General features: G+C 40.0%; 1 protein-coding gene across 2 annotated transcripts in view; it reads right to left on the reverse strand.

Moving 5' to 3' along the window:
• Window positions 1-2,576: 2,576 nt before the first annotated feature.
• The window catches only part of nploc4 (NPL4 homolog, ubiquitin recognition factor), a 61,393-nt gene continuing 39,983 nt past the window's right edge, over window positions 2,577-23,986 (reverse strand). For both annotated transcript variants that reach the window (XM_070857702.1, XM_070857703.1), the window contains 6 exons: window positions 22,947-23,107; window positions 21,371-21,442; window positions 15,439-15,534; window positions 13,491-13,607; window positions 4,605-4,707; window positions 2,577-2,904 (listed from right to left, as the gene is read on the reverse strand). In XM_070857702.1, the coding sequence (XP_070713803.1) occupies window positions 2,747-2,904; window positions 4,605-4,707; window positions 13,491-13,607; window positions 15,439-15,534; window positions 21,371-21,442; window positions 22,947-23,107 (707 nt within the window). In that variant the 3' untranslated portion in view covers window positions 2,577-2,746. The remainder of the gene's footprint in view (window positions 2,905-4,604; window positions 4,708-13,490; window positions 13,608-15,438; window positions 15,535-21,370; window positions 21,443-22,946; window positions 23,108-23,986) is intronic.

Raw genomic sequence — 23,986 nt, forward strand, 5'->3', positions numbered from 1 at the left:
AACTGAAATACTGAAGCCCCCCCCCCCCCCCCATACAAAGAAAGGCAAACTTATAAAAACAGCCAAGAAACAAAAACACCTGCTGCCAACTACATGGTCTTTAAATTGCTTGTTTTAAAGTTTCCATTTGTAGATGTATCCAATGTTTTATACCTGCAAGCCAGTGAAATGACCTAGTTTGGAGGACTGATATCAGGATATGCAAACTACTAGTCAAATATCACTGCATCAGATTCAAACAATTGTTCCTTTTTTTGTTTTCAAACAACTCACCAAACACAAGTAAACGTTATCATCCCATTTCTTGTACATTTCTCCATGTTAATTTTTCATACTCTTGTTGCACAACACTAAGATGTTTTCAAGTAAACACTGAATATTGCACCATTGCTTCTTGCTGGTCGCAATTGGATTTGAAAGGAGGGGCAGTCGTAGAAGGGAATTCTAATCAGCACTAGAGTGGAGCCTGAGGTAACCAATGCATTTAATACAATTTTAACGTGTTTTAAACTACATTTGCATTTATTTAGTATGCTAGTGGACGTCCCAATTTCTTACAATTAGTTTCTAAGGAAACTATAGATTATTTTGGCAGAAATCAGTACGAAGAAATTTATTTCACCTCTGCATTTTTACTCACTAGGCTGGAAAATTTGATACATATTTTCTAAAACCTTCAGTTTCCCTCCCTGCCCACATCCCCCCCCCCCAAAATACCTCAATTGATTTAGATAGGTGACAATTTTGGAAATCTTCTAGGCAAGAGTCTACAGCCTGAGCACTGAAGCCATCTGATCCCCCAAATGCAGCAAACTTTGGGAATTGTTTTTATACTTGTGCTTCTATCCATATTGTCCTTCCTGTAAAAGCTTTTCATCTATTTGGCTTCCAGTTAGCCTTTTTCAGCAAGCAGCGAGTGCAGGAGACAGAGATTGCAATGCTAATGCCACAATATGCTCAATTGATAGGCATCTTGGTCAAAAAGTGGCAAGAAATGGTTCGAGAACTGTAAGGCAATACATTCTGTAACCTGAAATACACAATCTAACACAAGGGTGGAGTCTTGCCACATGATACAAGGCCACTCTAACTTTGATGTGGGGCATCAATCCCATTCTATACTCAGTCAATTGGAGGTACACACTGCAGGGCATTAACATTTTACTCATCTGGAGATATTTGTAATACACAAGTCTACCTGCCAAAAGGCTGGCTGAAAGCTCACACAATTCACTGATCATGTGGCTAATGGACTGAAGCGTTAGGCACAGTCAGGAGGTGTGAAGGAAGCATCCTAACTACCACATTACTGGGCCAGCTTATTAAAAAGATTTAAAAAAAAAATCTTCATCTGTTTAAAGCAGCATAACTCTTTTTTGTCATCATGCTCATAGTTTAAAAAATAAAATAAAATGAAGTGCAGGTTCATACCACAGATTAAAAAAAGCTGTAGTCTCCATGAAACAACTGATGTTACAAACCCCTTAATAAAGAAGGCAGCACTGAAACTAATTCATAAAGCAGGCCTTGGCAAGTGAAAATGTATGAAAATACAAGTCAAACAGCTGTTGAAGTCTGTAATAATACATTTGTACCTTCATTTGCTATTCTGTATTCTAGTAATAACAATATAATAAAAATGTTTTTTGTATTTGAAGTTGTATCCCAACAATCCCTCAGTCTAGTTCACCAACACAGTATAAAGATTGTTGTGCATCATCAGGCAACTGGACATATTAGTACTCTAAAGCAATGCAGCTAAGTTTTGAAGAGCACAGTCAGTACACGATAACTATTGGTCATACTTAAATGACTCACCCTTGCATGTTCTGCTCCATTGAAATACTAATCCATACTTTCAGATAATGGTTCATTTCTTAAAACAAAGGTACTCTGATTTCTTTTGATGGGGAAGGGGAGGGGGGGGGGGGGGGGAATTATCAAAATATTAGTTATGATTGGATTTCAAGTTGCGCTAAATTTCATTGTATGCTCCAAGCACTGCGGCTACCTCAGTGTTACAAATGTTAACATTCAATTGCAAGACAGTTCTAAGACTGCCAACAGGCATTGATTTCAAGGCTGGGGAAAATGTCACGGATTAACCAAGCAACACCTATCAAGTAACTATCTCAAGTGATTAACCTATCTTGCCACTTCCAAAAATGACTGCAGTAACCTATTCACAGCTCTGATTCTTCAGTCAGCTATGACTTAGCCCCACTGATAACATCTGACACAGCATAAAGCGAAACCTGCCAAACGCAGCAACACCTATTTTTGGTACTGTTTTTGGGGCAGTTACAGTTTGACACCACAGATGTGAGCAGTCCAGATGGGGACTTGCTAAATTCACTTCATTTGAAACCCTTCCATAGCCTTTAGTGAAAGCTAATCCTCACCAGCGGTCCCCAAGCTGGTGAGATTTTGATTTCCAGATTTCATAAGTAATGAATAAGACAAGTGCATCACGTAACTCCCATAAGATTTTTGTTGTTGTTGCACAAATAGCGACATTTTCAGAAAAACCATTCAACTAAAATGTGGAAGAAAGTAAAAGTCCTTTAAAGTATAAGTTGTATTTAGTAATTGTTTCCTTTTAATCTCAATTAATAAAGTCCAGGCAGATCTCAAGAGTACAAGTTCGCTTGTAGAGTTTCCTTGCTGGCAGCCACCTTGCTATTGTCTTCCCAAATGGAAAAAGGGCCAAATGGCCGGGCCAAATCAGGCTTTCATTTGCGACTGGCTAGGTTCTGGGAAGGTTGCACATCTCACACTGGTCAGTGCCTGGCTGGTTCATAAAGGTACAGTGTCTGCAGGACCACATAGCAGTGGGAGCAGACTGCTGAGATCCTCCTGCTGCACCGTATTCTGAAGCACTGTGCGGCTGAACACCCACTGTACCTGCAAGCAGAGAGCAACTGATTAATATCTAGACTGCAGAAAGATTAAAAGGCAACAGTGCACATGCGAGTGTGGGAGCCAGTACGCTGAACATACAAATCCATTTAGGTGAAGTTAAGCATGAGCAAGGCTGGGAGAAAGAGAGCAACACACAATCATAACAAACTTCAGAATTGGTCAACATTAAGACGAGAAAAAGACAACCATCCAGCATCATGAAAGCAACAGATCCTGATCTCCTGTTAGAATCTATACTGTTGCTTGGCAACAGGAAACTAACAGGAGATTGATTGTTCCACATTCAGTAAATGGGACATGATTGGAAGTTTGTACTCTTCAAATCAAATGGCGGCCTTTTAAGAACACTCTAGTTGGTTGTGAATTGAATGTAATGCTACATCTTATATTTAGGGCAAAGCCATGCTATAAAGTTTGGTTAGGTAAACCAATATTTAGACTTTGAATATGTTCATTACCCAACATATCTACTACCCACTGTCATGAAGTGAAGCAGACATCAGTACCCAAGAAAGTGGGGTAAAGTTTGCAGAGGAAACTCCTGCGTGATCAGGACATTTGCAAGACTTCCATCAATGTCAGAATTACAAATAGATTTTTGTTTCCTAAGATGTATTCCCGAGCTGTCCATGGAGCAATTAAGTGGGGATGAAGCAATTCTGTATAGGAAGGAAAGACAACCTATTCTCTTCTCACATAACACTTAAAAGCTGGTTTAGAGCTATATTGTCTGATAATAAGTTGCCTATCTGCTATCTAAGTTAGGGAATAGTATTTGATGTGGGGCCAAAAAGGAGAGATAGTTTAAAAAATAAGTTTGCCAATTACCAATGTTACTTATACTGATCATTTCCTTTAACTAGCAAGTTTCCCTAGTTACCAAAACCTGACATCTTTGTTACATAAACATAACGAGATGGATGAGTTTCTTTAAACAAAAAACTTGTTTTTGGGATGTGTGTGACACTGGCAAAGTTCCTGTGTTACAACAGTAACTACACGTCAAAAGTGCTTCACTCGCTGTAATGGGCTTTGGAACATCCTGAGGTTGTGAAAGGTATATAACTGAAAGTTCTCTCTCTTTCCATTTATTGCCCATCCCTAGTTGCCCTGATAATAAGGAGCAATTTTTTTTTTTTACAACTGAGTGGCTTGCTAAGACTATTTGAGTGGGCATTAAGAATCAACTATGTAATGTGGGCCTGGAGCCACACGTATACCAGACTGGATAGCAGTGGCAGGTTTATTTTCCCCGAACGTGTCTGCTCCCATCTACTCAATGTCAAAACCCACCAACGAGGAGCCCTTTTTAAAAAAAAAAGTACTTTTTAAAAACGAGGATTGGTTGCCAAAACAACCATTTGTGGCAATCCATGTTATATTCATAAACTACTTCTTGATAGTGCTTTTTTTAATGCATTGTTCACATGTAATCATGTGTGAAGATTGAGCAATGATACCAGTAACGACTACTGTGTACCTGAAAAAGTGTGCAAGAAATTAGTATTCTAGATGATGGCTGTTGATATAATAGTAGACATCTAGCTGTGACCTTGAGTGTTAGCTTCAGATCTACCATTGATTAGTATGTGAAACAAATACACAATAGGTTGCCATTTCATATATTTCTACAATTACTGTTTAGACAAGCTGTCACTACCCAACCCCCTTATTTTCCTTACTGCAGAGCTGTTCAATGGTAGCCCACTGCTCTGATTTCTTCCAGGTCTGGGCGAGTTCCTCATTCCGTGTTTTCACTGCTTCCAACAGCAAGTTGATACTATCCTGTTAAGGATATGAAACACAAAAGGTTATGCATGAAGATATGTTAAATGGCCATTTTAGCAGGCCTGATGCTATTTGATGCATACTCTTGTTAATGTTATTGGACGAGAAATGAATGAGGACTTTAATTAGCCTGTTCATAATAGCTTCAACTGAAGCCAGTTACTTCAGAGCCAACTTTAAATAACCAGTGAAAGATAGGTTTTAATTCCAAAATGACAGTCATTTGGATTTGCAGTGTTTAATTGTGATCTTTGAACTGAAACAGTTGAGAATTTAGAATAAACTCAAATTACAGCTACTCTGTTAGTGGGGACATAGATAAAAAGTCAACTTACAGGTGCAGGAGGAAGATAAAGCACATACATAGCAGTACGGAGTGATCATTTTGTCACCTGCATGTCAAAAGCTCTAGTTTATAAGTACTCTTAGGCACTCAAGCACAACCTCTGCTTAGACTCATCCATAACTGCAACTCGGATCTCCAGCAATGGAAACAATTACATTTATATAAAATATATTTATTTTTCTTCTGGGAAAAATACAAATATTTGTGATCGGAAGAGGTTTTTAAATATATAAATGAGAACTGTACAGAACTGAACTATCAATAATTTGCAAAAAAGGGTGCTGTCCTATATCTGTATAAAGGGCAGACTTTTAAGGAAATATTATAAACCCTGAAATTTTGACATATTGACTGCAGTTTCTGGAAACTTAGTTACATATATAGTTTGCATTATAGAGCATAAATATTTCATATAAATATGGAGGTTTTTCAATCCAATAAGTACATTACTCCTTTAATCTAGATAATATTACTTATGACATGCCAAGTTTTTTTTAATTAACCCTTTCAAGCATTGCATAGTTTGGTTATCTTACAGTTGATTATAAAGCAGTACAAAAATTTGTAGCAATATAAATTTGAAGTAAAGCTCAATTTTTTTTTGAAGTCTAGATTCACTGCTAAAGCAATTAAAGTTGTACACCTAAGTTTATAATGCCCATTACTGATTTTGTAATGCATTAGATGGGCCAAAATGTGAAAGTCAGGATATTGTATCGTATCAAATAGACAATACAGTATATGGAAATAAAAAACCCTCATTTTATTCTTGTATAGCAATAACCAGAAAATTCATCAAGACCACCGCAACAAAATTTTGAAGCTGAATTTAGAAGAAAAATCACAAGATTAATCCTTTTATTCTTAGGAATGAATAGTTACAAAAATGTTTGAAGTAATATATATATTTAAGAGAAGAGGCACAATGCTTTTTCAAAAAGACAACTGATTTGTAGAAATAGATATGCACACTCAAGAAACACACCATGACATTTTACTGGTAAATATCTACTCACATCACTTCCAAGATATTCCAGTAAATTTGGTAGCTGAAAATTCTTGGCTACACTATGACAGTAAGGTAAAATTTACATCCCTTAGCATCTGGTTCCCTGTGGTGTTTTTGCCTAGGATACCTAGCTGTATAACACTTGCTGTAAGGATTGCATAATGTGTGACTGAACCCATTAGGAGTCAGGGCACTTTGACCCAAGGCTTTACGAAAACCAGTGTTGTGGAATGAAGTATCAGTGGTTAAAAAAAAAAGGTATGCCACCCCCTGCTCCCAAAATTAGGGCTTGTTCCATTGGTCCTAAAATTGCCTTATTTGGTTTCGCACCAGGTGACAGTTAAGGGAAATCCTTGCCTCAAGCATGATTTATTACCTTCTGATGATCTGCTTATTTAAGGTAGCCTACTTCTTGGGGGAAATGCACTTGTGGCTGGCAGATGTGAGCATCAGGTCATACCACATTCTGACCAAAACCCTTTATTATATTAGCATTTAACTGAAGTCTTTCAACAATGTGAATGAGTTTTCTTTTCTGCTTTAAAACCACATCTGCATTGAATTATAAAATATCTGGAAGTAATACTTTTGAGTGTGTTTAACACTAATGATTACAAAATGAACTCAACCATTTCTTCATTCATTGAAGTCTCTCAACAAAGGAAAATAATTTTGTCTTCAACAATATAATTAATCTAAAGTCTAGTCTAAATTGGAGGACTGCTAATGTAGTACCCTTGTTTAAGAAGGGAGAAAGTGATAGACGGAGTAATTACAGGCCTGTCAGCCTAATCTCAGTGGTGGGAAAATTATTGGAATAAATCCTGAAAGACAGGATAAATCTACATTTGGAAAGACAAGGATTAATTAGGGACAGTCAGCACGGATTTGTTAAGGGAAGATCGTGTTTGACTAACCTGATTGAATTTTTTGAAGAGGTAACCAAGAGGGTCGATGAGGGTAATGCGTACGATGTAGTGTATATGGACTTTAGCAAAGCTTTTGATAAGGTCCCACATGGTAGACTAGTCATGAATGTTGAAGCCCATGGGATCCAGGGCAAAGTGGCAAGTTGGATCCAAAATTGGCTTAGGAGGTAGGAAGCAATGGGTAATGGTTGATGGATGTTTTTGTGACTGGAAGGATGTTTCCAGTGGGGTTCCGCAGGGCTCAGTACTGGAAACACAAACTAAACGGTGGCACAATTGAGGAGCAGTGGAGGACTTTTAAGGAGCTCTTTCATAGTGCGCAACAAAAATATATTCCAGTGAAAAAGAAGGGTGGTAAGAGAAGGGATAACCAGCCGTGGATAACCAAGAAAACAAAGGAGAGTATCAAATCAAAGACCAATGCGTATAAGGTGGCCAAGGTTAGTGGGAAACTAGAAGATTGGTAAAATTTTAAACAACAGCAAAGAATGCCTAAAAAAGCAATAAAGAAAGGAAAGATAGATTACAAAAGTAAACTTGCGCAAAACATAAAAACAGATAGTAAAAGTTTTGAGATATATAAAACGGAAAAGAGTGACTAAAGTAAATGTTGGTCCCTTAGAAGATGAGAATGGGGATTTAATAATGGGAAATGTGGAAATGGCTGAGACTTTAAACAATTATTTTGCTTCGGTCTTCACAGTGGAAGACACAAAAACCATGCCAAAAATTGCTGGTCACAGGAATGTGGGAAGGGAGGACCTTGAGACAATCACTATCACTAGGGGGGTAGTGCTGGACAGGCTAATGGATCTCAAGGTAGACAAGTCCCCTGGTCCTGATGAAATGCATCCCAGGGTATTAAAAGAGATGGCGGAAGTTATAGCAGATGCATGTGTTATAATCTACCAAAATTCTCTGGACTCTGGGGAGGTACCAGCGGATTGGAAAGCAGCTAATGTAACGCCTCTGTTTAAAAAAGGGGGCAGACAAAAGGCAGGTAACTATAGGCCGGTTAGTTTAACATCTGTAGTGGGGAAAATGCTTGAAACTATTAAGGAAGAAATAGCGGGACATCTAGATAGGAATAGTGCAATCAAGCAGACGCAACATGGATTCATGAAGGGGAAATCATGGTTAACTAATTTACTGGAATTCTTTGAGGATATAACGAGCATGGTGGATAGAGGTGTACCGATGGCTGTGGTGTATTTAGATTTCCAAAAGACATTCGATAAGGTGCCACACAAAAGGTTACTGCAGAAGATAGAGGTACGCGGAGTCAGAGGAAATGTATTAGCATGGATAGAGAATTGGCTGGCGAACAGAAAGCAGAGAGTCGGGATAAATGGGTCCTTTTCGGGTTGGAAATCGGTGGTTAGTGGTGTGCCACAGGGATCGGTGCTGGGACCACAACTGTTTACAATATACATAGATGACCTGGAAGAGGGGACAGAGTGTAGTGTAACAAAATTTGCAGATGACACAAATATTAGTGGGAAAGCAGGTTGTGTCGAGGACACAGAGAGGCTGCAGAGATTTTGTTAGGTTAAGCGAATGGGCTAAGGTTTGGCAGATGGAATACAATGTCGGAAAGTGTGAGGTCATCCACCTTGGGAAAAAAAAACAGTAAGGGAATATTATTTGAATGGGGAGAAATTACAAAATGCTGAGGTGCAGAGGGACCTGGGGGTCCTTGTGCATGAATCCCAAAAAGTTAGTTTGCAGGTGCAGCAGATAATCAGGAAGGCGAATGGAATGTTGGCCTTCATTGCGAGAGGGATGGAGTACAAAAGCAGGGAGGTCCTGCTGCAACTGTATAGGGTATTGGTAAGGCCGCACCTGGAATACTGCGTGCCGTTTTGGTCACCTTAGGAAGGATATACTGGCTTTGGAAGGGGTACAGAGACGATTCACTAGACTGATTCCGAAGATGAGCGGGTTACCTTATAATGATAGATTGAGTAGACTGGGTCTTTACTCGTTGGAGTTCAGAAGGATGAGGGGTGATTTTATAGAAACATTTAAAATAATGAAAGGGATAGACAAGATAGAGGCTGAGAGGTTGTTTCCACTGGTCAGGGAGACTAGAACTAGGGGGCACAGCCTCAAAATACGGGGGAGCCAATTTAAAACAGAGTTGAGAAGGAATTTTTTCTCCCAGAGGGTTGTGAATCTGTGGAATTCTCTGCCCAAGGACGCAGTTGAGGCTAGCTCATTGAATGTATTCAAGTCACAGATAGATAGATTTTTAACCAATAAGGGAATTAAAGGTTACGGGGAGCGGGCGGGTAAGTGGAGCTGAGTCCACGGCCAGATCAGCCATGATCTTATTGAATGGCGGAGCAGGCTCGAGGGGCTAGATGGCCTACTCCTGTTCCTAATTCTTATGTTCTTATGTCCCTTGCTTTTCGTGGTATATATCAATGATTTAGATTTGAATATAGGGAGTATGATTAAGAAGTTTGCAGACGGCACTAAAATTGGCTGTGTGGTTGATAATGAAGAGGAAAATCATGGACTGCAGGAGGATATCAATCTACTGGTCAGGTGGGCAGAGCAGTGGCAAATGGAATTTAATTCAGAGAAGTGTGAAGTGATGCACTTTAGGAAGGCTAATAAGGAATGGGTATACACATTAAGCAGTAGGCCACTTAATAGTGTAGATGAACAAAGGGACCTTGGAGTGCTTGCCCACAGATCCCTGAAGTAGCAGGCCAGGTGGATAAGGTGGTTAAGAAGGCATATGGAATGTTTACCTTTATTGGCCGAGGCATAGAATATAAGAGCAGGGAGGTTACGCTTAAATTATATAATACTTTGATTAGGCCACAGCTGGAGTACTGCGTGCAGTTCTGGTCGCCGTATTATAAGGAGGACGTGATTGTACTAGAGAGGGTGCAGAGATTATTTACTAGGATGCTGCCTGGAATGGAGAATCTTAGTTATGAGGACAGATTGGATAGGCTGGGTTTGTTCTCATTGGAACAGAGGAGGTGGACAGGAATCCTCATTGAGGTGTACAAAATATTGAGGGGCCTGGACATAGTGGATAGTAAGGGCCTATTTCCATTGGTGGAGGGGTCTATTACGAGGGGGCATAGTTTTAAGATGGTTGGTGGAAGGTTTAGAGGGGATTTGTGGGGGGGCTTCTTTACGCAAAGGGTTGTGGGGATCTGGAACTCACTGCCTGGAGGAGTGGTGGATGCAGAAACCCTCACCACTTTTAAAAGATGGTGTGATGGGCACTTAAAAGTGCCGTAACCTGCAGGGTTACGGACCTAGAGCTGGTAACTAATATTAGACTAAATGACCTTTTGTTGGAAGGCGCAGATATAATGGTAAGTACTGCAGGGAATCGAATACGGCCAGGGTGATTTCCTGGAGTAGTTTCGATCGCCTGGATGGGTTAGAGAGGAATTTTCCCAGATTTTTCTCTCCCTAAATTGGCCTGGGTTTTTAAATTTGATTTTTGCCTCTCCCAGGAGATCACATGGCTCCAGTTGGGGTGGAGTGTAGAATGTTTTAGTATAAAGGATGTCGCAGTTATGTGAGGCTGACTGGTTGGGCTCGGTGCTCTTTGCCTTTCCGTCATTGGTTTATATGTAACCTTCAGGGCTGCTGACCAAGGGCTGTGTGGCTCTTTGTCAGCCGGCGTGGACATGATGGGCCGAAAAGGCCTCCTTCTGCGCTGTAAATTTCTGTGTTTCTAGTGTGCAAGTGTTTCTAGTGTGCAAATCAAGATTTGCACTTACTTCAATATCTTTTTAAAGGGGCATATTCTACAGTTCAACAGTTTGGACGATGGGTAAAAATAGGAAAGCAGATTACACTGACACAAGATATATGCTCGATCTTACATTAATCATTCAACGTGGCTTTTACCTTATCTCGCTAATCCAGAATACCATTTGCACCATTTTACTAGATTTAAATGAAGAATGCCCCTCATGAAGAAATAAGTGTTAGAAATATTCCAAACTACTGATATTTTTTCAAAGACAATGTTAATTCAGGTTCAGTAAAATGCTAAAAATAAGGCAAAATTTAGAATCTATGTCTAAAAGGTTCAATTCAATTCCAAATAGTTTCAAATGGGATTTGACATCTTAGAATTTCTTGAATTATGGCATTTACTAATACACAACTGTACCCCTCAATATGCCCATCAAGATCAATATTGTAAAATGCAATCTATACTTTTGTTGCTAAAGGTGATAATTAACATTAATTGTAATATTCATTATCAAATAGAACACAAACATGACTAATTATTTGAAAAGACGACTACATGGAGTCTCAGTCAAGTGCATGGCACATAATGTTTAGAAAATTCTAAGCAGTTCAACACTTTGATTGATCCTGATCTCCAGTTGATCATTGCCAACCAAACTGTTCTACACACACTACATGCTGCTCTGAGCTGAAAGGTAAAGTCTGGAAATGATCAGAGCAAACAATCACTGGTAATATGCCAAGATAGCAAGCTGCTTCCAACTCTGAATCAACTCTGATTTGGTGCCCTGCCAAAAATATGCACGCAAACACTCTTGCAATATTGTTTCATATCTAGATTGAAGTGTAATTCATTCTATAACAGTAAATATTTTAAGTATTTCATGAACACAAACTCCCCAAAACAGAGGTGCAATGAATGCACACACAAACTATTATTGGTAGTTAAGTAATCTAAAAGTTACACTAAGATTTCTGGAATCATTTTCTCCTGGAGAACACACAATCATTATCACTAACCTAGTATTGCAGGCACAGTTATGTTTTCTAAAGATGAATGCAACAATGGACAGCCAGATCAGAGGACAGGAAAGGGAAATCATGTTTGACAAATTTGCTGGAGTTCTTTGAGGATGTCACGAGCAGGGTGGATAAGGGGGAAATCAATGGATGTGGTGTATTTGGATTTCCAGAAGGCATTCGATAAGGTGCCACATAAAAGGTTACTGCACAAGATAAAAGTTCACGGAGTTGGGGGATAATATATTAGCATGGATAGAGGATTGGCTAACTAACAGAAAACAGAGAGTCGGGATAAATGGGTCATTTTCTGGTTGGCAAACAGTAACAAGTGGGGTGCCGCAGGGATCTGTGCTGGGGCCTCAACTATTTACACTCTTAATTAATGACTTGGATGAAGGGACCGAGTGTAATGTAGCCAAGTTTGCTGATGATACAAAGATGGGTGGGAAAGCTAATTGTGAGGAGTACACAGAAATCTGCAAAGGGATATAGACAGGCTAAGTGAGTGGGCAAAAACTTGGCAGATGGAGTATAATGTGGAAAAATGTGAGTTTATCCACTTTGACAGAAATAAATAGAAAAACAAATTAATTTAAATGGAGAAAAATTGCCAAGTGCTGCAGTACAGAGGGACCTGGGGATTCTTGTACATGAAACACAAAAAGTGAGTATGCTGGTACAGCAAGTAATCAGGAAGGCAAATGGAATGTTGGCCTTTACTGCAAGGGGGGATAGAGTATAAAAGCAGAGAAGTCCTGCTACAACTGTACAGGGTATTGGTGAGGCCACACCTAGAGTGCTGCGTACAGTTTTGGTCCCCGCATTGGAGGCTGTTCAGAAGGTTGACTAGGTTGATTCCGGAGATGAGTGGGTTGACTTAGGAAGGTAGGTTGGGCCTATACTCATTGGGGTTCAGAAGGAGAGGTGATCTTATCAAAACATACAAGATAATGAAGGGGCTCGACAAGGTGGATGCAGAGGAGGATATTTCCACTCGTAGGGGAAACTAAAACTAGGGGACATAGTCTCAGAATAAGGGGCCGGACATTTAAAAAACTGAGATGAGGAGGACTTTCTTCTGAGAGAGTTGTAAATCTGTGTAATTCTCTGCCCTAGAGAGCTATGGAGGCTGGGTCATTGAATATATTTAAGGCGGAGATGGACAGATCTCTGAGCGATAAGGGAATAAAGGGTTATGGGGAGCGGGCAGGGAAGTGGAGCTGAGTCTATGATCAGATCAGCCATGATCTTATTAAATGGTGGAGCAGGCTCAAGGGGCCAAATGGCCTACTCCTGCTCCTATTTCTTATGACAGCTTTCTACATATAGCTAACAATATTACTGTGCATTTAATGTATTCCCTTTTACTGTTTATTTGTATAAAAATATATTCATGCAATGGAATCTGCTCTTCATAGGGGTCTTTGCAAAATAATGCAGATAATCTTTCAATCATATGGAGATTGTTAGAACAGCCACTCAGAAATTTGCCTTGTCCACTTCCAACCCCGAACATCATGACATTCTGGCTATTATTTATTCTCGCTTCTTATGTTCCTTATTACAACCCAACATCTCAGTGAAATAATTAATAAAGCTCCTTTTACATGTGGCTACAAAGACACACAACACAGGAACTTTAAACAAAAGATGCTAAGTGGATCTTCTAAACTGTTACAACACAATCTTGTTGCTTTCACATTTTAGTCACATTCAGGGGCTGTTAAATGATACTCACCCTGAGTGGCATAACATCATTGGTTACCAGGAACAGAAGCAGGTGGAAATCTGAGATGACATCAAGAAAAACTGTAGATTGATTCTGTGATAAGTAGGTGGCCAGGGTGTGGAAGTCCTACAGAAAACAAAATAAAATATTGCACAATACTATTAAAGGAACCCAAGAATAAAACTTGGATTGAAACATAATTTTTTTTTGAAACTGGAAAAATCATCTGATATGACACAGACCAGAAAGGTTGGAGGTCCATACCCTTATCTGGCTGAATTAGCTGTTCTGGGCCACAGAGCAATAAGAATGCTTATAATTGGAATCATTACCACAGGCTAGCGAGCAGAGGAAAAAGCAACAGCCTTCCCAGTCATTATTGCTTTTTAATGGCCTGTGCTGGAAAGTGAATGCACGTAGATAGCAGGTGAAGATTGAAAAGGCTCTGCTGTGATGTGCTCCATGGCTAAATAATACGACACTCGCTGTTAAGCTCAGCAAATGGTAAATGGTCATTTGGGTGAGGTACCTGACATGCCTGAAAACATTAGTCAACAAGAGTCAGCACCTCCAGGGAGGGAAAAATAGACAAAGGGGGAAAAAGAGAAGTCTCCACATTCCACTCAAATAAATATTATTGGCAAAAATTCTAATTTAGATGATAGAAGTGGAAGGTTCTATTAGGGTAATCCAACTTCCCTCAAAAGCCCATTTAAACATCATAAAAGGTCAATTCAGATTGTGCAAGTAAAATACTAACATCATAGCCCGCCCTGGAGAATCAATGTATATAGCTGCCATGACTGCCACTAGAAATATATGCAATACATTATTTCAATATAAATTTGGATCAAGCTTTTATAAATAGTTGATCCAAGTCAATTTAAATGAAATCAGCAGTTCAAATGGTAATTAAAAAAAAAGATTTTAAAGCCAAACAAATTCCTCACATTTAAATTTGATTCTAATTAGCATCCTTAAGGAGAATTCATTCCCATGCTGGGTAATAACACACATCATTGCAGGATACCATATAGCTTAAAGAAAAAGATTTTTTTCATGGCCAAAATTTATTCAGGCAAACCATATCATCAAACACCACCCATAATCCATAGATCTATTTTAAGAAAATAAGCATTGTATAAATTCGTGGCATAGGGGGTTAAATCCAGAGGCAAGTTAATACCAACTGAGCCAAGTTGAAGTAGCTTGAGGGAGTTTAAAAGATCATAATAGTAGCACTTAAAACTCCCATAGACCATTCAGCTGAAGGGGGGGGGGGGGGGGGGGGGGGAGAAAGAAAGAGAGAGAGAGAAGGAAATGAGAAAAACTAGCTGCTCATATTCTTGTAAAGTTGCAGAAGACAGAGCTTTACACAATGAAACTCATGCACAGCTGTACTCTCATCAGAGTGAAATTATTAAACCGTGATTGGGAGCCAGAGTTTGGATTATTTATAAACACTAAACCTTTTTGCTCAGGCTTTGCATCAGCTTTTGTTATACTGCAATTATTCCCATCCTTACCAATATGAGACCACTTATTGAGGGCATCTATGTGCATTTGGCTACTTTATTAACTGTGTGCACTAAAGTGCAACACACTATCAAAAGTAACAGAATTGGTAAAATACTAGAATCAGATCATTTGTAGGGGCTCTAATTTAGGAGGTAGGTTATTATGTTACACAGCTGTGCAAATTGTTCTAAGAGTGCTACTAATTGTTCCTTGGAAGTACTTCCGCCAGTTTCTGTTGGTAGCAGCACACAACCTGAGACAAAGCAATCCTGTAATAAAGTCAATTTCAGAAAAAGAGACATTAAAAGAATTTACTCGTCAGTAAAACTTCAACCGCATGCGTTGGTTTGCATTTTATGTTTCATTCATCTCAATCTCATACAATGATTCAAATTTCAACGGAGTGCTAAACTGCTCAGAACACCAGCGAGACATTTACCTGTGTCTCTCCTACGACATCCCTGTTCACAACAGAAAAGGGTTGTGGAGACGAAGCAAAGGTGTAAACAGGATCCTTTGGAAAAGTTGTGGGAATCTACATTCAAAAGAAAAGAATTGTCATACAGAGTTAAAGGTCAGGTCTTTGGATATAAAACAAATAATTCTGGAAACAGGCAGCATATCCAATAGCATCTGTAGAGAGAAAAGGCAGGTTCATATTTTAGATGTAGACCATTGGTCAAAATGTTTCTGACCAGAGGTTTTCACACAAAACTTCACCGGCCTTTCTTTTTCCAGAAGCCGATGGATTTGCTATGGGTTCTCTTTATTGTTTAGTTTTATTTCAGATTTCAGTATTTGCACTTATTTTTATTTATTTATTTATTTATTAATTATTTATATATATTTTTTTAAAACAGATAATGTGTTTTCATATTTCAAACAATCTTATGTAAAATGGACCTTTAGGGATCAACGAAATAGGTGGAGATAAACCAAATGTTCTACAAGACAATAACAACTTGCATGTATATGGCGCCTTTAACATAGAAAAGTGCCCCAAGGTGTTTGAGACACACACAAAAATGGACACCAAGACAAAGTAGATATTAAGAGGTTGGTCGAAGAAGTGGATTTCAAGGAGCATCTTAAAATGACAGGGCAATGGAGGGGTTTAAGGAGGGAATTCTAAAGCATGGAGCCTAGATGGCTGAAGACATGGCCGCCAATAGTGGGGCAAATGGAAGGGGGCGCATAAAATTCCGGAGTCAGAGGAACAGAATGTTCGTTGGGGTGGAGGCTGGGGAAGGTTATGGAGATGGAGAATGGGTAGGCCATGAGGGGATTTAAACACAAGGATGAACATTTTAAATTGAAGGCATTAATGGACTAAGTGTCAATGGAGGTCAGCAAAAACAGGGGTGATGAGTGAGCGGTGCAGTATAGGATACAGGCAGCAGAGGTTTGGATGATTTGAAGTCCACAGAACATGGAGGATAGAAGGCCGGACAGGAGAGCATTGGAATAGTCGAGTCTGGAAGTGACGAGCTATGCATAGGATCAGGAGTAGGCGATGGAAGTAGCTGGTCTTTGTGACGGAGAAAATATAGGGTTTGAAGCTCAGCTTGGGGCCAAATAGGATACCGAGGTTGCAAACCTGTCAGAATTTTAAACTTTTGTGTGTGATCCCCTCTCATTCTTCTGAACTCGTGAATAAAAGCCCAGTTGATCCAGTCTTTGATATGTCAGTCCCGCCATCCCGGGAATCAGTCTGGTGAACCTTCGCTGCACTCCCTCAATAGCAAGAATATCCTTCCTCAAGTTAGGAGACCAAAACTGTACACAATACTCCAGGTGTGGCCTCACCAAGGCCCTGTACAACTGTAGCAACACCTCCCTGCCCCTGTACTCAAATCCCCTCGCTATGAAGGCCAACATGCCATTTGCTTTCTTAACCGCCTGCTGTACCTGCATGCCAACCTTCAATGACTGATGTACCATGACACCCAGGTCTCGTTGCACCTCCCCTTTTCCTAATCTGTCACCATTCAGATAATAGTCTGTCTCTGTTTTTACCACCAAAGTGGATAACCTCACATTTATCCACATTATACTTCACCTGCCATGCATTTGCCCACTCACCTAACCTATCCAAGTCACTCTGCAGCCTCATAGCATCCTCCTCGCAGCTCACACTGCCACCCAACTTAGTGTCATTCGCAAATTTGGAGATACTACATTTATGATACTACATTTAATCCCCTCGTCTAAATCATTAATGTACAATGTAAACAGCTAGGGCTCCAGCACAGAACCTTGCGGTACCCCACTAGTCACTGCCTGCCATTCTGAAAAGTGCCCATTTACTCCTACTCTTTGCTTCCTGTCTGCCAACCAGTTTTCAATCCACGTCAGCACACTAACCCCAATCCCATGTGCTTTATCTTTGCACATTAGTCTCTTGTGTGGGACCTTGTCGAAAGCCTTCTGAAAGTCCAAATACACCACATCAACTGGTTCTCCCTTGTCCACTCTACTGGAAACATCCTCAAAAAATTCCAGAAGATTTATCAAGCATGATTTCCCTTTCACAAATCCATGCTGACTTGGACCTATCATGTCACCTCTTTCCAAATGCACTACTATGACATCCTTAATAATTGATTCCATCATTTTACCCACTACCGATGTCAGGCTGACCGGTCTATAATTCCCTGTTTTCTCTCTCCCTCCTTTTTTTAAAAAGTGGGGTTACATTGGATCAGTTCCTATGGAGTGGAGGATAACCAGAGTCTTTGGAATGTTGGAAAATGACTGTCAATGCATCCGCTATTTCCAAGGCCACCTCCCTTAAGTACTCTGGGATGCAGACCATCAGGCCCTGGGGATTTATCGGCCTTCAATCCTATCAATTTCCCCAACACAATTTCCCAACTAATAAGGATTTCCCTCAGTTCCTCCTTCTTATTAGACCCTCTGACCCCTTTTATATCCGGAAGGTTGTTTGTGTCCTCCTTAGTGAATACCGAATCAAAGTACTTCTTCAATTGGTCTGCCATTTCTTTGTTCCCCGTTATGACTTCCCTTGATTCTGACTGCAGGGGACCTACGTTTGTCTTTACTAACCTTTTTCTCTTTACACATCTATAGAAGCTTTTGCAGTCCGTTTAAAGCAGTCTGACAACATAGAGGTACTAGAGGGGTCGAGAGAGGTGGTGGAGAGGTAGAGCTGGGTGCCATCACAAAGATCATAACATCAAAGCTGATCCCAAGTCTGCGGATGATGTTGCCGAGAGGCAGCATGTAGATGAGTACAGACGTACTCTGTTGGCACGATGGTGTTGTGGTATTCCCTAAGGTTCTGTGCTGGGGCCTCACCGTTTCACTATATTTTATCATTTTTAACCCAATTTTAAACCCTCCACCATTTGCGGCTGTGCTTGCAGCTGCCTAGGCCCGAAGCCTCTGGAACTCCCTCCCTAAACCGCTCCACCTCTCTCTCACCTTCTTTAAGGCACTTCTTAAAACTTACCGTCACCAGTCCTAATATCTCATGAGGCTCGGTGTGAAATGTTGTTCGATAACGCTCCTGTGAAGCGCCTTGGGACTTTTTACTACGGTAAAGGTGCCATACAAATCCAAGTTGTTATATTTATCAATGACTTGGATGGAAGAATAGAGAGTTGTATATCCAAGTTTGGACTGTTGGGAGACACAGCAGGTAGTGCAGATGGTAGTAGGGAGTTACAAAAGGGACAGATTGTGACTGGGCAAAATTGTGACAAATGGAGATCAATATGGAAAAGTGAGGTCATCCACTTTGGATCGAAGACAGACAACAGAGAGAAACTAGGTACTGTGGAGGAGCGAAGCGTTTTGGGTGTCCCATGTACACAAATCATGAAAAGTTAGCGGACTGGTAGAAAAACACACCTTAGAGCAAACATCCCAAAGATCATAACATCTAGTGCAATGTTATTTCCCTCAAGGCAAAGGCGAGAGGAATGGGGCAGGCATTATTAAGCAGCAAGTACCAAGTGTGAGGTTCTGCTTGTAGAGCAGAAAACAGCTAATGCAGTCATTAACCCTTTCATTAACTGTTTATACTGCACTACCTCTGAACTATTCCCGATCACAAAACTCTGCATGTTTAAAAGCTGGGACCAATTTGGAGTTTACAAGGGTAGCTGGATTTTGAGTGTGATCAGACCTTCAAAATGATAAAAATTAAATTGAACAAAGGTTGAGGATAATCTAAACTCGCTTACTGAATACATATTAACGCTAAATTAAATTGTGATTTTGTAAGTCCCCATGTCTTTTATTCCACAAAATGAAGACCCACAAGACAGACAGAAAGTACTGATCATGAGTGAAAGGTCATTCAAGACCTGTCCATATGTAATTTTTTTTTATTGCTGGGCTGGATTTGGGCAGATTGAGGAAAATTTGCATGTTCTAAATAAAATGCTCAAACGAAAGTTTTGGCATGCCCCAAACTAGTTCATCAAGCATATCTGCTGCAAATCCATGACAGTGTCATTTCGTGCAGTAGTCTGACAAGTTATACATAGCACATAGACGTAGAAAAAAAAATGAATAATAAATTATTGATATATAACACTATTAAGATCTAGTTTTGCAATTAAATATACATAAAGGGTGTAATCAATGATTTTAAACCATTGTTTGTGTACAAAAAAGATTTTCGGAACAGTGGCAGGCATCTATTGGGACACACGATCACTGATACAGACCAGCACTTTCCACACCCGGACAGGAAGCAGCATCAGATTTTAAATCTTTCCATGCACTGACCGACGTTGGGCTGCCTGTCCCTCCAGTTTCATTGTGATTTCTCTGCACTGTCTTGCACTAAGCTACTGTGTTAAGAACACAGCTGACACAATGTAATCCTTTACATCTGTCATTTCTCAAGAGAATATTCATTTATTGAAAAGAATTTGCATTACATGACAAATAAATCTATTTTTTGATAGTAAAGAGCTAACCAGAGAGCAGAAACATAGCACTGCTTTGTAACTCAGCAACCAATCCAACTAGTTAAAATAATTAATTCAGTAGATTTAAATAGGAAATAATATTTCTCAGTGGACGATATAGCAATTACCCGACCTATGGCAAACTGTACTCAGGTTTGTCTGCTATGATGCTAACTTCGTTTTAACTTGTTGGGTTGGTTACCAGAAACAAACGCTTTTGGAATAAGAGTGTATAATTTTAGGTTTCAAAAGACAAACTTCCGATCATTTAATTTCTGCATATTCCTAATAATTGGCCGTCATCCAGCAGAACAGCAACTGTGCTAGGCAATGACCATTTCCAACAGTAGAACACCTAACCACCTGCCCTCAACATTCAATGGCATTACCACTACCAAGTCTCCCACCATCAACATCCTGGGGTGGTCACCATTGCCCAGAAACTCAACTGGGCAAGCCAATTTCCTCCTGAAGGCATGGACTTATTTTGGGGATGAGGATGCACAAATGCCAGGTTCCCCAACGGCCATTCTTCATCGGTGTCCCGCAACAGTGAATATTGTCAGAATATTCAAGCATAGAGTGCATCACTGCCAAGCCTAATAATGTTCTCGCAACTACAGAGTCACGGCAAGAGTCATTAGATAGCAATCAGGAGCAGGTAATCTGGCCAAATTTCTCCTTTCCTAACCCAGGAATGCTGAAACTAAGTGTATTCCTCCCAATTGCCTCCTCGCTGACCTCAACTAATTTAGCACAATTTGGGATTGAAAGTGGTGTCTTCCCAGTCTGCATGGTTCAACTATTCATTATCTTAACCAGCCTTGCCATTGAGTAAGCTAGAATTCATCTTCACACACAAACTCTCCTTGCCTGATTTTTTTTCTTTATAAATAAACGTACAAAAGATTTTTCAAATTGTTTGGTAAAGATGCTACATCAAAAACAATATTACTGGTTTAGAGTAAAATAAATTTACTGTGTGTTTGGTACTTTCTACAAATTAAGGTAACTGATTTTCTCAAGAGAAATGAAATTTAGACATTACTTCTATATATCTGGCCTCCATCTAAATTGTACTACAGCAATTGAAATTACTTAGAGTAGGGAGAGTGGGTGATACCCAACATCTACATATCTCTGGGCAATTTAATGTCATCACCTTAAACTTAAAAAAAAAACATAAATGTCATTAATGGATTTAATTCTATTTCAGAACATGATTCATGTTTAGGCGCACCAGTTTTTAAACCACTTTATGCAACTGTATTATTTTTATATTGCAGTACTGGCAGAAACATATCAAGCATTAATAGACTCATGCTATGTCCCTGTGCCAGGCCTCATGTTCTCATGCAGTATCCCAGGAAAAATTTAATGCAGCAATGAGCAAATTCAGGTTAGAAATGTACCTTAGCTCGTACTTACATCTATGATCAGGTACTCAACTGGCAATGGCCGTGCTAACTGTGTGATTTCGTTACCAAACTTGTCTATGTCCTGTGAGAGAGAAACCATATGAACAGTTTACAAGCACACATTTACTTCACCATGTGGACTCATTTAACTAGAATGCACTAATAATAATTTTTATGAATGCATTCACATGAATAAGGTTTTGCAAACATTTCTAGTCTAAATAAGGCAGTTTTCAGCAATGCAAATAAAGTATTAATCAATAAGAGGGAGAATAGCAGGAGGACATTGACAAGAGTAGTGAAATGAGTAGACACATGGATGATGATATATAATGCAGAGAAATGTGCAGTGATGCATTTTGGATGGAAGAATGAGGACAGGCAATATAACTAAACGGTACAATTTTGAAGGGGTGCAGGAACAAAACAGTGCGGAGGGGTCACATACACAAATCTTTGAATGTGGTAGGACAAAGCAGCAATTTATGATTTGGAATGCATTGCCTGAAAGGTTGGTGGAAGCAGATTCAATAGTAACTTTCAAAAAGGAATTGGATATGTACTTGGACATAGTGGCCTGAATAGCTGCTTTCTGTGCTTTAAGATTCCATACAGCATGATGCATTTATAGCGTGCCTTTACTTAATAAAATGTCCCACGGTGCTTCACAGGAGCGATCAAACAGATTTTGACACCAAGCCACAAAAGGAGATATTAGAACAGGAGCTCGGTCAAAGAAGTAGGTTTTAAGGAGTGTCTTAAAGGATGAGAGAGGGGAAAAAGGTGGAGAGGTTGAGGAAGGGAATGCCAGAGCTTAAGCAGCTGAAAGCACAGCCGCCAAAGGTGGAGCGAAGAAAATCAGGGATGTACAAGAGGCCAGGCTTGGAGGAGCACAGGGAACTCGGAGGGTTGTAGGGCTGGAGGAGGTTATAGAATGAGAGGAGCAAGACCATGAAGGGATTTAAAAACAAGGGTAAGAGGAGGCATTCCCGGACCGGGAGCCAATGTAAGTCAGCAAGCACAGGGGCGATGAGTGAACGGAAAGTTTACAGAGGGTGCAAGGTGGGAGGCCAGCCAGGAAAGCCTTGGAATAGTCAAGTCTAGAGATAACAAAGGCATGGATGAGGGTTTCACCAACAGCTGAACTGAGTCGGGGTGGAGACGGGCAACGTTCTGGAGATGGAAGTAAGGGGTCTTGGTGATGGAGAGGATATGCAGATCAGCGTTAAACAGGACATCAAGGTTGCGAACAGTCTGGTTCAGCCTCACTCTGGAATGAATACTAAGGATATTTTATGGAGTGTAAAAGGCCTTCTTGGCTGAGCAACAATTTTCCTTAAATATGATCACAAAATTAAACATTACATCAGATTGTCATTGATTTTATCTTTTTGGGAGATTTCTTTCCATTGACCCACAACACAACACTACCTTTTCTACCTTCTTTCCACGATTCATAACTGTGCTGGCAAACAAGAAGTAATAATGAATGTATCAATTTGATTTGAACTATTTATTGTATTTGCTTGGACTCAAGTTCCCCTCTAGTTTGGAATGTGTCACAGCACAATCAGTTTGGTAGTTACCTTATAGAAAACATCAGGAACATATTGTTCACTAGAAGACTCCTTTACAAATCCCAGCTCTGGTGCATCTCTGCATGGCAGAAAACAGTCATCGCCTACTAGGGCCATGCACTGATTGGAAACCTGGTAGCCTTCAAAATGAACCTGATTATCTGGGCCACCTAAGGAAAGGAAGAACACAAATTTGCAATGGAAAATATGCATGACGCTTAGATGAGACAGCAGATGATATTGTGGAAAATCAAATAGTTACAACACCTATTTGTTTTAAGATTTCCAATCCTGTTCACTACTTTAAATCAGTGCACTTGCTCAGTGTCACATTTCTAAACGCAAATAAAAAAGTGAAGATATCAACTTTGCAAAAACAGTGTTTGTTGTTCTTGTGTCAGCTGTGGATCAGCGGGTAGCACACTCGCCTCGGAGTCAGAAGGTTGTGGGTTCAAATCCCACTCCGTGGACTTGAGCACATTAATCTAGGCTGACACTCCAATGCAGTGCTGCAGGAGTGCTGAGCTGTCAGAGGTGCCGGCTTTCGGATGAGACATTAAACCGAGGCCCCGTCTGCTCTCTCAGGTGGACATAAAAGATCTCATGGCACTATTTCGAAGAAGGGCAGGGGAGTTATCCTCGGTGTCTGGGCCAATATTTATCCTTCAATCAACGTAACAAAAAAGAGATTATCTGGTCATCATTACATTGCTGTTTGCATTTCCCACATTACAACAAATGACTACACTCCAAAAGTACTTCATTAGCTGTAAAGCGCTTTGAGATGTCCGGTGGTCGTGAAAGGTGCTATATAAAATGCAAGTCTTTTTTTTGCAAAGTTGCTAGCTTCACAGTTTTTATCTGGACATATCCAGTCTACGTCGCAGACACAAAATCTTTTCGCCAACAATTGATCCGCTCACAGTAAAGCGACTGGAAATCGGAGAGCTGCTCTTTATAGGGCAAGAGAGAAAATAAACTTTCTTCAGGTGTTACAACGGGCATCGCATGCAGTGGGCAAAGTACATTCGCATGAACCCCCCGCTATA

This window comes from Pristiophorus japonicus, chromosome 16 (genome assembly GCF_044704955.1).
Source record: "Pristiophorus japonicus isolate sPriJap1 chromosome 16, sPriJap1.hap1, whole genome shotgun sequence".
Taxonomy (NCBI): domain Eukaryota; kingdom Metazoa; phylum Chordata; class Chondrichthyes; family Pristiophoridae; genus Pristiophorus; species Pristiophorus japonicus.